Source organism: Ruditapes philippinarum, unplaced genomic scaffold (genome assembly GCF_026571515.1).
Source record: "Ruditapes philippinarum isolate M1 unplaced genomic scaffold, ASM2657151v2 ctg3835_1_1_1_1, whole genome shotgun sequence".
Lineage (NCBI taxonomy): Eukaryota > Metazoa > Mollusca > Bivalvia > Venerida > Veneridae > Ruditapes > Ruditapes philippinarum.
Window position 1 is genome coordinate 156,659 of NW_026853110.1, and position 15,110 is coordinate 171,768.

The 15,110-nt window shown below is 34.9% G+C and overlaps 1 protein-coding gene across 7 annotated transcripts in view; it reads right to left on the bottom strand.

Annotated features, from left to right (window-relative positions):
- LOC132734195 (GPI ethanolamine phosphate transferase 2-like) overlaps positions 1-12,816 on the bottom strand; it is a 79,929-nt gene extending 67,113 nt beyond the window's left edge. For all 7 annotated transcript variants that reach the window (XR_009626286.1, XR_009626284.1, XR_009626285.1 and 4 more), the window contains exon 1: positions 12,465-12,816. Coding sequence is in view for 4 of the 7 variants with exons in the window: in XM_060720892.1 (XP_060576875.1) it covers positions 12,465-12,794 (330 nt within the window). In the remaining 3 variants the exon portion in view is untranslated. The remainder of the gene's footprint in view (positions 1-12,464) is intronic.
- Between the last annotated feature and the right edge of the window lie 2,294 nt (positions 12,817-15,110).

Here is a 15,110-nt window from a genome sequence, read left to right on the forward strand (position 1 = left end):
ATTTGAAAACCACATAATACGTATGTTTATTTTAGAAAATAAACCTGTGCAGCCTGTAATAAAATGAAATATAAATATGTGTTTGTAATCATAATGATATATAACTGCTAGCATATCTTAGCGAAGATAGGCATGTCTCCCTTGCAGAATTATTGGCTCCAACTTTGGAGCCATTGGCTCCAACTTTTTCTGATTGGCGAATTTGGTGGCGCAAACTAATTTTGACCCAGAGGGAACCCTGGAAGTAGTGCGGAAACGATCTTTACTCTATATGCATACAACATAACTAATCAAGGGCCATAACTCTGAGTTGAAGGGTCTGACCGGAACAAGCCGACGATATGCGCATCTCCTCTTGATATTGATGATTCCCATAAAGTTTCGTTGAATTCCAGCCAGTAGTTGCAGAGAACTACTCCGGAAATGATTTTTTACTCCATATGCATATTGCAAAACTTAATCAAGGGCCATAACTCTGAGTTAAAGTGTCTGACCCAAACAAGCCGACGACATGCGCATCTCCTCTTGGTATTGAAGGTTCCCATAAAGTTTCGTTGAATTCCAGCCAGTAGTTGCAGAGAAGTAGGGCGGAAAAGATTTTTACTTTCATATGCATACTGCATAACTAATCAAGGGCCATAACTCTGAGTTAAAGTTGTCTGCCGGAACAAGCGATGATATGCGCATCTCCTCTTGGTATTGATGATTCCATAAAGTTTCGTTGAATTCCAGCCAGTAGTTTGCAGAGAAGTGCGCGGGAAACGATTTTTTACTCTATATGCATACTACATAACTAATCAAGGGCAATAACTCTGAGTTAAAGTGTCTGACCGGAACAAGCCGACGATATGCGCATCTCCTCTTGATATTTGATGATTCCCATAAAGTTTCGTTGAATTCCAGCCAGTAGTTGCAGAGAACTACTCCGGGAACGAAATTCGGGACGGTAAAACGGACGGATGGACAGACGAAAACGGACGGTCAGATGCGCATCTCCTCTTGATATTGATGATTCCCATAAAGTTTCGTTGAATTCAGCCAGTAGTTGCAGAGAACTACTCCGGAAACGAATTCGGACGGACGGATGGACGTACGGAAGACGGACAGACACGCCAAAAAACTATATCCCCCCTCCCGATTCCATCGGCAAAAGTTTCGGTTGAATTCCAGCCAGTAGTTGCGAGAGAGTAGCGCCGGAAAGATTTTTTTACTCCATATGCATACTGCATAACTAATCAAGGGGCCATAACCTCTGAGTTAAAGTGTCTGCCCGGAACAAGCCGATGATATGCGCATCTCCTCTTGGTATTGATGATTCCCATAAAAGTTTCGTTGAATTCCAGCCAGTTAGTTGCAGAGAAGTAGCGCGGAAACGATTTTTACTCTATATGCATACTACATAAACAAATCAAGGGGCAATAACTCTGAGTTAAAGTGTCTGACCAGAACAAGCGACGATATGCGCATCTCCTCTTGATATTGATGATTTCATAAAGTTTCGTTGAAATTCCAGCCAGTAGTTGCAGAAACTACTCCGGAAACCGAAATTCGGGACGGACGGATGGACGGACGCGGAAGGACGGACAACGCCAAAACTATATTCCCCCTCCCGATTCCATCGGCAAGTTTCGTTGAATTCCAGCCAGTAGTTGCAGAGAAGTAGTGCGGAAAGATTTTTACTCCATATGCATTACTGCATAACTAATCAAGGGCCATAACTCTGAGTTAAAGTGTCTGCCCGGAACAAGGCCGATGATATGCGCATCTCCTCTTGGTATTTGATGATTCCCATAAAGTTTCGTTGAATTCCAGCCAGTAGTTGCAGAGAAGTAGCGCGCGGTAAACGAGTTTTTTACTCTATATGCATACTACATAACTAATCAAAGGGCAATAACTCTGAGTTTAAAGTGTCTGACCAGAACAAGCCGACGATATGCGCATCTCCTCTTGATATTGATGATTCCCATAAAGTTTCGTTGAATTCCAGCCAGTAGTTGCAGAGAACTACTCTGGGAACGAAATTCGGACGGAATGACGGACAGACAGTCAGCTGCGCATCTCCTCTTGATATTGATGATTCCCATAAAGCTTCGTTGAATTCCAGCCAGTAGTTGCAGAGAACTACTCCGGAAACGAAATTCGGACGGACGGACAGACGGACGGACAACGCCAAAACTATATCCCCCTCCCGATTCCATCGGCGGGGGATAACAAGCAAACCAATGCTGAACGTATAGTGAATCAGTTTTCCTTTCTTTATATTTTTTGAAAGACTTGCATGATAATGAAGTATTTATTGGCGAATTCTTGTTGAAAAGTTGAAACCTACGAAAAGTTTAAGCGCATTCGTGACATTGCCACCCGGAAATAAGAAGGGTAGTTCATATTTTTGGGTATCCCATCGAACCTGGCCAATTTAATTTATTTTTAAATAGACGTGATACACACTTATGGACAAAATTCAGACAACTACAGAATTATGTAAAATTAAAACATTAACAAGCAAAATTCGTTGAATTTATATCCCCCGCCGAGTACTGGTTATTATTAACACAACAACTGAAGACATAAGGCTTTATTTATATATTAATTCATGGCATAAACTGTAAATTTTTTGAACTTGAAGCCTTGTACCTTTTCAAACAAGAAGAGTTTTTAAGTTTTCACTATATACATATAAGGAAAAATCTATGACCCCCTGGAGTGGGGCCAATTTTGACCCCAGGGCTAAAATTTGAACAATTTTGGCAGAGGACCTATATGTTATATCATATACCAAATATCAAAGCTCTAGGCCTTGTACTGTCAGACAAGATTTTTAATTTTGCATTTTTTGAAACTCCTTTTCTGGCCCGTGTGACTGATGATTGTGATTGAAAATTACAAAATTTTACTAAGTCAAGGGCAATAACTCTAAAAATACTAAAAATATCCAGACGAAAATACCCAGGTGCACAACTACACATACTGATTCAACATTCCTGTAAAGTTTCATGACTCTAGGTCAAAAATACTTTTTGAGTTACATGCGACACAAGTTGAAAATTACAAAATTTTACTAAGTCAAGGGCAATAACTCTAAAAATACTAAAAATATCCAGACGAAAAATACCCAGGTGCACAACTTCACATGCTGATCAACATTCCCATAAAGTTTTCGTTGAATTCCAGCCATTAGTTGCAGAGAACTACTCCGGAAACGAAATTCGGACAAAATTTTACTGAGTCAAGGGCAATAACTCTAAAAATACTAAAAAATATCCTGACGAAAATACCCAGGTGCACAACTGCACATACTGATCAACATTCCTGTAAAGTTTCATGACTCTAGGTCAAATACTTTTTGAGTTACATGCGACACAAGTTGAAAATTACAAAATTTTACTAAGTGCAGGGCAATAACTCTAAAAATACTAAAAATATCCAGACAAAAATACCCAGGTGCACAACTACACATACTGATCAACATTCCTGTAAAGTTTCATGACTCTAGGGTCAAATACTTTTTTGAGTTACATGCGACACAAGTTGAAAATTTTCAAAATTTTACTAAGTCAAGGGCCAATAACTCTAAAAAATACTAAAAATATCCAGACGAAAAATACCCAGGTGCACAACTTCACATGCTGATCAACATTCCCATAAAGTTTCGTTGAATTCCAGCCATTAGTTGCAGAGAACTACTCCGGAAACGAAATTCGGACGGACGGATGGACGGACGGAAGTTCTCACAGGACAGTAATTATGTGGCTACTCTATTGTTCTCTCTATTGTTCTTTTTAGCCACGCAAAAGAAAATAGCCACATAAAAGCATTACGGAATGAATGACATCAAAGAGAACCTATTGTCCCTCTAGCCACATAATTACTCTCCTGTGAGTGCGGACGGACGGACGGACAACGCAAAAACTATATCCCCCTCCCGATTCCATCGGCGGGGGATAATTAGCGAAGAACCATTTTTTATAGTCTTCTAGCTAGTGTTGTGCACCTGGGTATTTTCGTCTGGATATTTTTAGTATTTTTAGAGTTATTGCCCTTGACTTAGTAAAATTTTGTAATTTTCAACTTGTGTCGCATGTAACTCAAAAAGTATTTGACCTAGAGTCATGAAACTTTACAGGAATGTTGATCAGTATGTGTAGTTGTGCACCTGGGTATTTTTGTCTGGATATTTTTTAGTATTTTTTAGAGTTATTGCCCTGCACTTAGTAAAATTTTGTAATTTCAACTTGTGTCGCATGTAACTCAAAAAAGTATTTGACCTAGAGTCATGAAACTTTACAGGAATGTTGATCAGTATGTGCAGTTGTGCACCTGGGTATTTTCGTCTGGATATTTTTAGTATTTTTAGAGTTATTGCCCTTGACTTAGTAAACGTCCGAATTTCGTTTCCCGAGTAGTTCTCTGCAACTAATGGCTGGAATTCAACGAAACTTTATGGGAATGTTGATCAGCATGTGAAGTTGTGCACCTAGGTATTTTTGTCTGGATATTTTTAGTATTTTTTAGAGTTATTGCCCTTGACTTAGTAAAACGTCCGAATTTCGTTTTCGGAGTAGTTCTCTGCAACTAATGGCTGGAATTCAACGAAACTTTATGGGAATGTTGATCAGCATGTGAAGTTGTGCACCTGGGTATTTTTGTCTGGATATTTTAAGTATTTTTTAGAGTTATTGCCCTTGACTTAGTAAAATTTGTAATTTTTCAACTTGTGTCGCATGTAACTCAAAAAGTATTTGACCTAGAGTCATGAAACTTTACAGGAATGTTGATCAGTACGTGCAGTTGTGCACCTGGTATTTTCGTCCGCATATTTTTACTATTTTTTAGAGTTATTGCCCTTGACTTAGTAAAATTTTGCAATTTTCAACTTGTGTCGCATGTAACTCAAAAAGTATTTGACCTAAAGTCATGATACTTTACAGGAATGTTGATCAGCATGTGTAGTTGTGCACCTGGTATTTATGTCTGGATTTATTTAGTATTTTAAGTGTTATTGCCCTTGACTTACAAAAATGTTTGCAATTTCAACATGTGTCGCATGTAACTCAAAAAGGATTTGACATAGAGTCATTAAACCTTATTGGAAAGTTGCTCAGTATATTTAGTTTGTTCCTGGGGGTTTCGCTTGTGGATTTACCCAGTATTGTAGAGTTATTTCCCTTGACTTAGTAAAAACTGTTTCATTATGTTGTTATTTGATCCTTGAGTGCTTGAGTTAGAATCGACCAACTTTACAGGAATAAAGATCAACATCAAATAATTACAGGAATAATGATTCACCCCACTGTGAAGCTATGAACCTGGGACTTTGACATGTGGATTTTTTTCAGTTTTGTTAGAGTTATTGCCCTTGAATTACAGTAGTTTAAATTTGCAATTTTCAACTGGGTTTTGCTTTGGGATATATCAGTATTTGTAAAGTTCATGCCCTTTACTTAGTAAAAAGATTTTTAGTTTTCAAAAAAATATTTGACATAGAGTCATAAGGTTGACAGAACAGTGGCGCGTGGGGCACCCGTGTCCTATGGACACATTTCTAGTTTTTATTAAAGAAGAATTAAAATGATTTGTTACAATAACATTTAAAAATATTTGAAAATTATTGTGAGATCCCTTCTTGATGCCTTGAAAATGGCAATAAAGTCTGGAGATTAAGATGTTTTTACATCTAGGTGAGCTATTGTGATCCCCCACCCTGCGTCGTCGTGCGTCGTCAGCAATTTCTTTCAACAACATCTCCTCAGAAACAAATGACTGCACAGCAACCAAAACTTTATAGGACTGATCCTAGGGTGGTCCCCTGCAAAAGTTGATCAAATGGTTCCGGTCTGTTGCATAAGTAGGTCACAGGGCCAGAAAAGGAGTTTCAAAAATGCAAAATTAAAAAATCTTGTCTGAAAGTACAAGGCCTAGAGCTTTGATATTTGGTTTATGATATAACCTATAGGTCCTCTACCAAAATTGTTGAATTTTAGCCCTGGGGTCAAAATTGGCCCCACTCCAGGGGGTCATAGATTTACCTTATATGTATATAGTGAAAACTTCTTTTTGTTTGAAGGTACAAGGCTTCAAGTTCAAAGAATATTACAGTTTATGCCATGATTAATATATAAATAAAGCCTTATGTCTTCAGTTGTTGTGTTAATAATAACCAGTACTCGGCGGGGGATATAAATTCAACGAATTTGCTTGTTCTCTTAAAAATATAAAATACGACAGTATATCATGGTTACTAATTAAATTTTTGTGTGTTAGAATTTATAAAGCTTACTGATATTTTCACTTCAAATGATTTTGATTATTTTAAATAATGGTTTGCAAGTAAAATTGCCTTTTTGACACCAACTTTGTTGTAATTTTTCATTTTAATGATAACATTTAGCTATTGATCAAAAAGTAAATAATAATAATATTCTTTTTATAATTACCGAGTACATTTCACACTAATTGTGAGATGAACCCTAAATGACGTCTATATGGGCGCCGCCATTTTGAAATGGACGTCACGTCAGGTTACAACGTAAGTCAACGGGAAAAAATATAATTTTAACATTTTGACCATATTACTGACTTTATGAAAAAACTGAAAAACATGCCTAGAGATATTGACGGCAGGGTTAACATGGCATTAATTTAAATGATTTTACTATTATATGAAATAAAAAATGGAATATTCAAATTTGATGGGACAGACTATAGTGGTTTTTCACAAGAAGATTTTTTAAGTTCACTATATAATCTATAGAACACACACACAAACACACACACAAGTGAATCGCTATATGCCACCGCATCGCAGATGCTGCGGTGGCATAAAAGCACTTTTGGGCATATAATGCTCTGCCTAGCAGTGCTCTTGTTTTAAATTTGAAGTAAATCCATGGAGAAATAAGAAAGTTAAAGAACGAGTAAGAAAAATTCAAAGTTTAAAGAGGAGATAATTCTGGAAATATGGACGATAGATTAATAACCATTGTCATATTATAATGATGTGGGAGTTTGAAGAAAATGCTATAAGAAATGAAGAAGTTTGAGTAAAATATAATAATTTCTAAAAAAAAATCTAATTTCAAGGGGGACATAACTCTGGAAATAGTCAAGCTAGAGTATTGAACCTTCTCCCAAATAACTTGAGTAATAGTAATAATAAGACATGTTATATATATATGAAGTTTATAGTAGATACATTATGAAATAAAGAAGTTATGAAAAAATTGCTCTTTGTTAATTATCATACTTTATTTTTATCCGGGTCATTTCTCATAAACTATAAAATCTATGGACTTGAAACTTCATGGGATGATAGATCTCATGAACCTTTCCGGTCATTTAGCGGAACATTTAGCCACACCTTTTCCATTCATTGCTAGGTCAATTGCTCACAAACAGTATCACAAACATAACCAAATGTTCTTTTGTGCAAACCAGGTCAACCAGTGACTATGTATTATCTCAGTGTAGCAATTGGATAACAAGTTAGCCAATTTACAAAAAAACTATCTATCATCATATGAAGTTTCAAGTCCATAGCTTTTAAAGTTTATGAGAAATGGCCCAGACAAAAATAAATATGAAATTAACAAGAAGGCCATGATGGCCCTGAGTTGCTCACCTGAAACAACTGTTTTTCAGAGTTGGAAATTATCCATTGTCAATATGTTCTTTAATTTGAGCATAGAATATATTTAAACAATAATTTGAAGAAATGCCAGGACCCGGGGCATTTAAGCTTTAAAGCTTAAACAGCGCCAATCAAATTAATATGAGCAAACTTGATAAAAGACTACCTAATAATCTTACAAAGTTTGGTGATCATCTATCAATTATTTCAGTAGGAAATGTTCAATGGATTTAGTGGCCCCTAAAAGGGGCCAATCAAATTAATATGAGCAAACACCTAAGAATGCTACAGACAAAGTTTGGTGATCATCCATCAATTAGTTCTGTAGAAATAGACGTTTAAAGGTATTTCTATTTTTAGCGTTAGCGGCCCCTAAAAGGGGCCAATCAAATTAATATAATCAAAATTGATAAAAGACATTAAACAAATGAAGTACATTTAGGACCCGTATCCAATTAACAATGGGTTAAAAGCTTAATGTTATTATCATTATTATTATGATAATGTTGAGGCATTTCCTTAATGATATAATGATCATATTTTTATATTGTTACGGAAATGTCTGACGGTCTGGACATTAAGTTAATTGGATACTGGTGTAACTGGAATGTGCCTCACAACACTCTATAAAATGAGCGATTTATACATAATCTACAACACAAACTTTGTTTCCAGTTATTCATTGTTAAATGTAAACAAACTGACTGAGTATTCTAGAGGTCTTCTGCATCATCAGTCAATTTCCACTCGTCCTGCTGGATGAGCATACTACAATTTTGTACTTGTCCTTCCTCGATCTCTACTTGTTAACACAGCGTCTACCATTTTGTCTTGTTTAAACTCTGTACAATTTCAGGTTCCGATCCGGAAAGGTTATTGCATCAGAAAAAATGAAGTTATCGTAAATATATGTAATAACTCAAGATTTTTCTATACCAGTTTTTATAACAATTACAAAATTACGGCTTAAATAAATATTTCAGCTGCATTACGTCGTTCATTGTTGATAACAGGATGAGACAGGATATTGTACAGAGTTGAAACAAAACATGTTCTAAAATGGTAGACAACGAGTTATCAGAAAAGTTGGAAAGTATCTAGACAGTATGCATTCCATGTGTGACGGTGTATGATGTTTTTGACCGTAAGTAGTTTTTAAGATTACTTTTGCCTACAGAGTTAAATACCTTGTATTTTTTATTTTATACCCAACAATTTATTCTTTTTTACTTTTTAATCATGATATGTGTTGTAAACATAGACAATATGGTTCTATAATACTTTTCATCATGCTTATATATGTGTCACACGCTGGACACCTGTGTTTGTTAATTTGAGGACAAGTGGAATTATTGATTTCTGAAGATGGTCAAAAAGGTAACTTCTACAGCAGAAACCAAACAAAAGTATAATTAGAAAAGAAATCATGTTGATTTTTCCTCTCAGATTTCTATCCATGTACATGATATTAGAATTGATTGACTACTAAAAAGTTTGGAAGTGGCTAGCTGTATGGCTAGCCAAAAGTTCTAGCTGTATGTGAGTCACATACTGGCATGCGAGCAGTTCCCGTACAGAAGCAGTACCCGTATTTTTCATTTAAACGCTTGATTTTTACTTGCATTCTTCAAAAATTCATTTCAAATCAAGCAGATACATAAATGAGACAAAATCTAATTGTCAGTTCGGCAGTACGTATATAAAAGTCTCATTTTAAATCACTTTCACCTGTGCGTCGTCAAAACGTGACCTTGTTTTCTCTGGGGGATTCCGTCCTTGCGCGCGCATGCGCAAAAATACTTTACAGGGTTTTCCACTAATACCGCCTGTTTACAAAATAAGTAGGCAATGAGATGAAAAATGTTTAATTATCAGAATGTTGACCAATATTACTATAAATAATAATTTTATGGCTTTGATGCGTAAAATATCATGCATACAAGCATGTTACTGCATATGAATGCGTTGGTGTAACAGGTACCGGGGTAATAGATACCCGCGTTTAGTCTACGCTCTATTTCCTGAATTACATCTATTTATCTCTTAGATAATGGTCTGTTCAACAATTGTGAATGAAAAATAGGTCCGATATAATAGAATTGTATAATTATAATGGGTTAGATTTTATGTACGGGAACTACTTCTCTTCATACATATGAGGCCTCATAAGTAAGGGTTATTCTATGTTTAGAACATGATGGAATTTCCATGATTTGTGTGACGAGCCGAATATTGATGAGTAACATTCAAATATTGGTGAGTGAGCATAATAAAAAATAATGATTAAATAACTATGATTTTTGTACGGGAACTGCTCGCATGCCAGTATGGCTAGCCAGGACACACTGTATTGTTTGTTTAGCCTAAACAGCACTTTTCAAAATTATATGAAAGTCCAAAATGCATATGCTATTTTATGTCTTTTTACAAGGACTTTAACCAGAAAACAGCAATTGTCTTTGTATGTTTACTTTTTAGAGATGAATCGCCATGTTTGCAAAAGACAGTAAACAAATTCATATTGATCCTTGTCATCTTTCAATGGTGTGTTTAGGTGCAGGTGAATAACATCAATTGAAATCGTTTACATAATTATTTCAACAATCCTTTTCTGATTCAATAAGTTTAATTTTCAACATCTTTAAAACACCAAAAAGGGGGGGGGGGATGATGAAAAAGGCGTTAAAACATGCGAGGACAAATGCCGGTTCTTGGTTAAAATCCTCCTCGAAAAACACAACATAACCAGTGTTTTTTTTTCCTTATATAACTGATACTGGAAAACGTCATCGTTCCCTATAGAAAATAGACAGCAAGTTTCCCAATTCATGACTGATAAATACCCAAAATAACACTGAAAATTTTTCTAAAAAATCAGCAAATTTAAAGGTAAACAAAAACAGTAATGGCTATTGATATTAGTGATAGACAATAAAAACCAAGTATACTGGTCAGGGACCATCAACCGGACACTTTTTGAACATTTTTCTATACAAACTTCATAATTTTAAAGCTAAAGGTACGAAAATTTGACACAGTACAGCTAGGTTCTTCTCCTAACTAACAAACTAGTTTGTTTAGTTCTGATTATGTTGACACTTATATCCGAGGCCTGTCAAGGAGGGTATCAAAATTACCTAAATTGTACATACTTAACTATAGTACCATGTGTCCAGACAGATATGTAATAATGTTGATTTAATTCAGATAAAAGCTTTGGTGTTCTTTTTTTTATTTTTAACATGACACACAATATTTCAGCAGCAAATGCTGAAGTTTTGGATATTCTATTGTTTACTTTGCAAATAATTATTGCTGTTATATGAGGTCAGGCATTGCTTTCTTGACCCCCAAATTTCAACGTCAACAATCTTGAAGTTGAAATAGACATTAAAATATTACCATTTACGGAGGTTGAAATAAATTTATTTACTTAATTATAGAAGAAACATGCATTTATTGTTGATAAAAAAGTGACTGTCAACCACTGAACAAAGAAAATTCTAAATCAAGCATTTTCGGGGCCGTCCGGGTTTGGTGGTTGTCCGGTTTTGGTGGTCCCCAACCAGTAACCACATAAGTGATATTCGTACCCAGTTCATTTCGTAATTTTAGTGTTTCACACCTAAACATTATTAATGTACAATTGTTATGATTATCTATTTTTTTTCAACCTCAAGTAGCGAACATAATTATTAAAGTTAATAATATATGGTTTTTAAGTGTATATTATGCATAATTTTCAAGTCTCCCTGGATAAAAAAAATTCCCAATTGATGAATATTTTGCATCTTATGTAAAATTCCCATTTTGAGTCAAACCAATGGATTTTTTCCCCAATATGTCCGGTACCGACACCAATCCCAAAGCAAGGGAAACATACACTGATAACATATATGCATTTTCGACTTTCATATAATTTTGAAAAATACCTTACAGCTAGACAATACAGCGTGTCCTGGCTAGTCCTGGCTAGCCGTACATAACTCACATTCGGCTTGAACTTTTGGCTAGCCACTTCCAAAAAGTTTTCTGAGGCAATAAGATTTAACAGAAAATGGTGCAGGTGGGAATCCGTGTCAGCTCGGCCCTAAAACGTACTCCGCCCCCGAGTCAGCTCGGCCCTGTTCCAACTCGGCACGGGTCAACTCGGCCCACTTTTTAATGATTAATATTTAGGTTTGTGTTATCACTTTTTATTGTTATTATTGTAATTATTTATATAAGACAGTTCCAGAACTAGCATCAGACAGGCTTCTCGTATCAGTAGAATTGCGAGTAAAGATAACCGATTGCTGTATTTCTGACTCGTGGTAGTTTTAACCGTAAATTTAAAAACCTTCAGTGTCAAACAATGTGTTGAAATATATACTGAGAGGAAGCTAAGATCACCAGCTTTTAATTGGTGTAACAAATTTTAAAAATCGGACATTTATTCGCCCCAAACTAGCGATTTAAACACGGCTAAATTTGCATTCTTTTGCAAGCGATGGGACACTAAGGGAAACAAGTGTTGCTTTTTCACGTAGTTCGACAGAGAGAGCTTATAAATATAAGACAAATAAATAACAATTTATTTCTAAATATACTTTATTTCGGCAGAAGTACAATGTATTACTTATAATAATAAGATATTTCTTATTATTCATTTACCTTAACAACATGCAAAGCAAGGTTAATACATTATATATATTTTTGTAAAGTGGGCCGAGTTGACCCGTGCCGAGTTGACCCGTGCCGAGTTGGTATAGGGCCGAGTTGACTCTTTTCCGCAGGTGGCCACCTAGCTAAAATTGTTAGTTTTCAGACCTGAATTTGTTTTAATATAGATACATGCCTTAATTCTTGGCAAAGTGACAGTGGGTGGATTCGCTTTCACAATGTACCCTTCTGCATTTCCAGTTTTGAGTTGTACACTAACAAATGGCATTTGGTCATATTCATATATGAAGTCTGATCTCAAAGCATCTATCACAACAAGTACAATTTTGTCATACAGCTGCTTCGGTTGAGAAATGATGTGATTGTTCAGCGTATAATTTACGAGCATACCGGTTCCGGGAAGCGACCGTTTTAACGGGAAAAATCCAACAAGAAATAGACAAAAAGAGTAGAATTGTATTAATAATACAAAAAGAAGAAATGTTCTTCCTGAAATCTTCATCATTTTTTATTCAAAAATGAAGGTCGCTTACTTTAGCTAAATTTATCTTTAATAAGCCGCAAGATATCAAAACTACAAAAAGTGCAAGTCAAATGTATTGAGAAAGGTAGATTCCAGTTTCAGTTTTTATTAAACCAAGGCATATAATATGCAACTGGTTATAACAACAAAGAAACAGAAAAATATCTAGATGTACTTCCTTTTGACATAGGCAAATATTTATGTAAGTAGTGAAATTCATCACCAATAGCTTGATACGGACATAAGGAACAGACCCTATTATTATGATCAATTGCCAAATGTCTGCCTTTTTCAATTGGTAATCATTGTTCTAAATTTACATAAATATTTGCCTATGTCAAAAGGAAGTACATCTAGATATTTTTCAAAACAATGAGTATTTTTATATGTACGATACACTAAACACTTAGAGGATGTATCAATAGTACTATGCCACTCTTGTAAAAATTGATCTTGTAGTCTAAGCTTCACAATATTTTTAAAGTGATTAATGTTATCTACTGGTTGGGGACCACCAAAACCGGACAACCACCAAACCCGGACGGCCCCGAAATTGCTTAATCTAGTATTTATTTTGTTCAGTGGTTGTCAGTCAATTTTTTATCAACAGTAAATGCATGTTTCTTCTATAATTAAGTGAATAAATTTATTTCAACCTCCGTTAATGGTAATATTTTAATGTCTCTTTCAAGAATGTTGACGTTGAAATTTGGGGGTCAAGAAAGCAATGCCTCACCTCATATACCAGCTATAATCATTTGCAGATTAAAAAATAGAATATCCAAAACTTCAGCATTTGTTGCTGAAATACTGTATATCATGCTAAAAATCAAAAATCAAAACACCCAAGCTTTTATCTGAATTAAATCACAACATGTATATATCCGTCCTGTCATGGTACTGTAGTGTTAACAATTTAGGTAGTTTTGATATCCTCCTTGACGAGCGTCAAATGTAAGTGTCAATACAATCAGAAATAAACAAACTAGTTTGTTAGTTAGGAGAAGAACCTAGCTGAACTGTGTCAAATTTTTAGGTCTCTGGGTTGAAAATGCTGAAATCTGTATGGAAAAATGTTCAAAAAGTGTCCGGTTGATGGTCCCCGACCAGTACCTTCTGTAAATGAAAATATTCTGACATGCCAAGATTACTAAGTGTTTCTTTCACAAAATTTATCCATTTAGAATTAACAATAATCATAGAGGACAAAGACAACATTGTTTTATAAAGAAGTTTACATATCTTATTTTCCTTAGCATTAATAATTTTACTCCAGAAACACAAAACTCTTGCTTTCACTTGTAAGGCTAATGGGAATATGCCTAACTCACCATAAACCATACAATTAGGTGTAGAAGCTTTTAAATTCAAAATTTTACAAAAATACAACTGAAATTTCTCTAAATTTTGAACTTGTTCGAATCCCCAAACTTCACTTCCATAAAGAAGTATAGGTACAACCATAGAGTTAAATAAATGTAGTTGCAAAGAAATTGGTAAACATAATTTACGTGACTTTTGGATCACAGAAAACATTGCTCTTCTAGCATTATCAACAAGAATTTTCTTTGATTTCAAAAATTTACCATTACTCCAAGGTAAGTAAAGTTATCTACTAAATCAAGCTTTTTACCATTGTACATAAAATCAAAGTCATCCTTAGGTTTTGACTTACTAAAAACCACTACTTTAGTCTTAGCTTCATTTACAACAAGATTCTATATATTACAGTACTCACTCATAGCATTTAAGGCATTTTGCAAATCAGTTTTGCTTTCTGCTAAAAGTACTGTATCATCAGCATATAACAAAAGAAACAATTTAACATAAACATCAATGACATCGTCACTAAGACATCCCCGAGTTGCGTTAGAGATAATTACAAGTCCTGTATATTTATTAGATACAAATTCTGACAAATCGTTAGAAAACAAAATTGGTGAAAGATTTTCACCTTGACGTACACCGGTAAAACTACTAAAGAAACTAGTCAACTCACAGTTTACTTTAACACAAGATTTAGCCTTACTGTACATATTGTCGATTATACCAAGACACTTACCATCAATATTATGTGACAAAAGTTTGTGCCATAAATGAAGTCGATTAACAGAATGAAATGCCTTCCTATAGTCAACAAATGCACAGTAAAGCTTTTTATTACAACTTAAATAATAATCAATTAACATCTTTAAGGAAAACATATTATCAGTGGTACCATATTGTGATCTGAACCCAGCTTGTTGTTAAGTAAATTGTGGCATTCCAAATACTCATTCAGTCTCTTATTTAGTATAT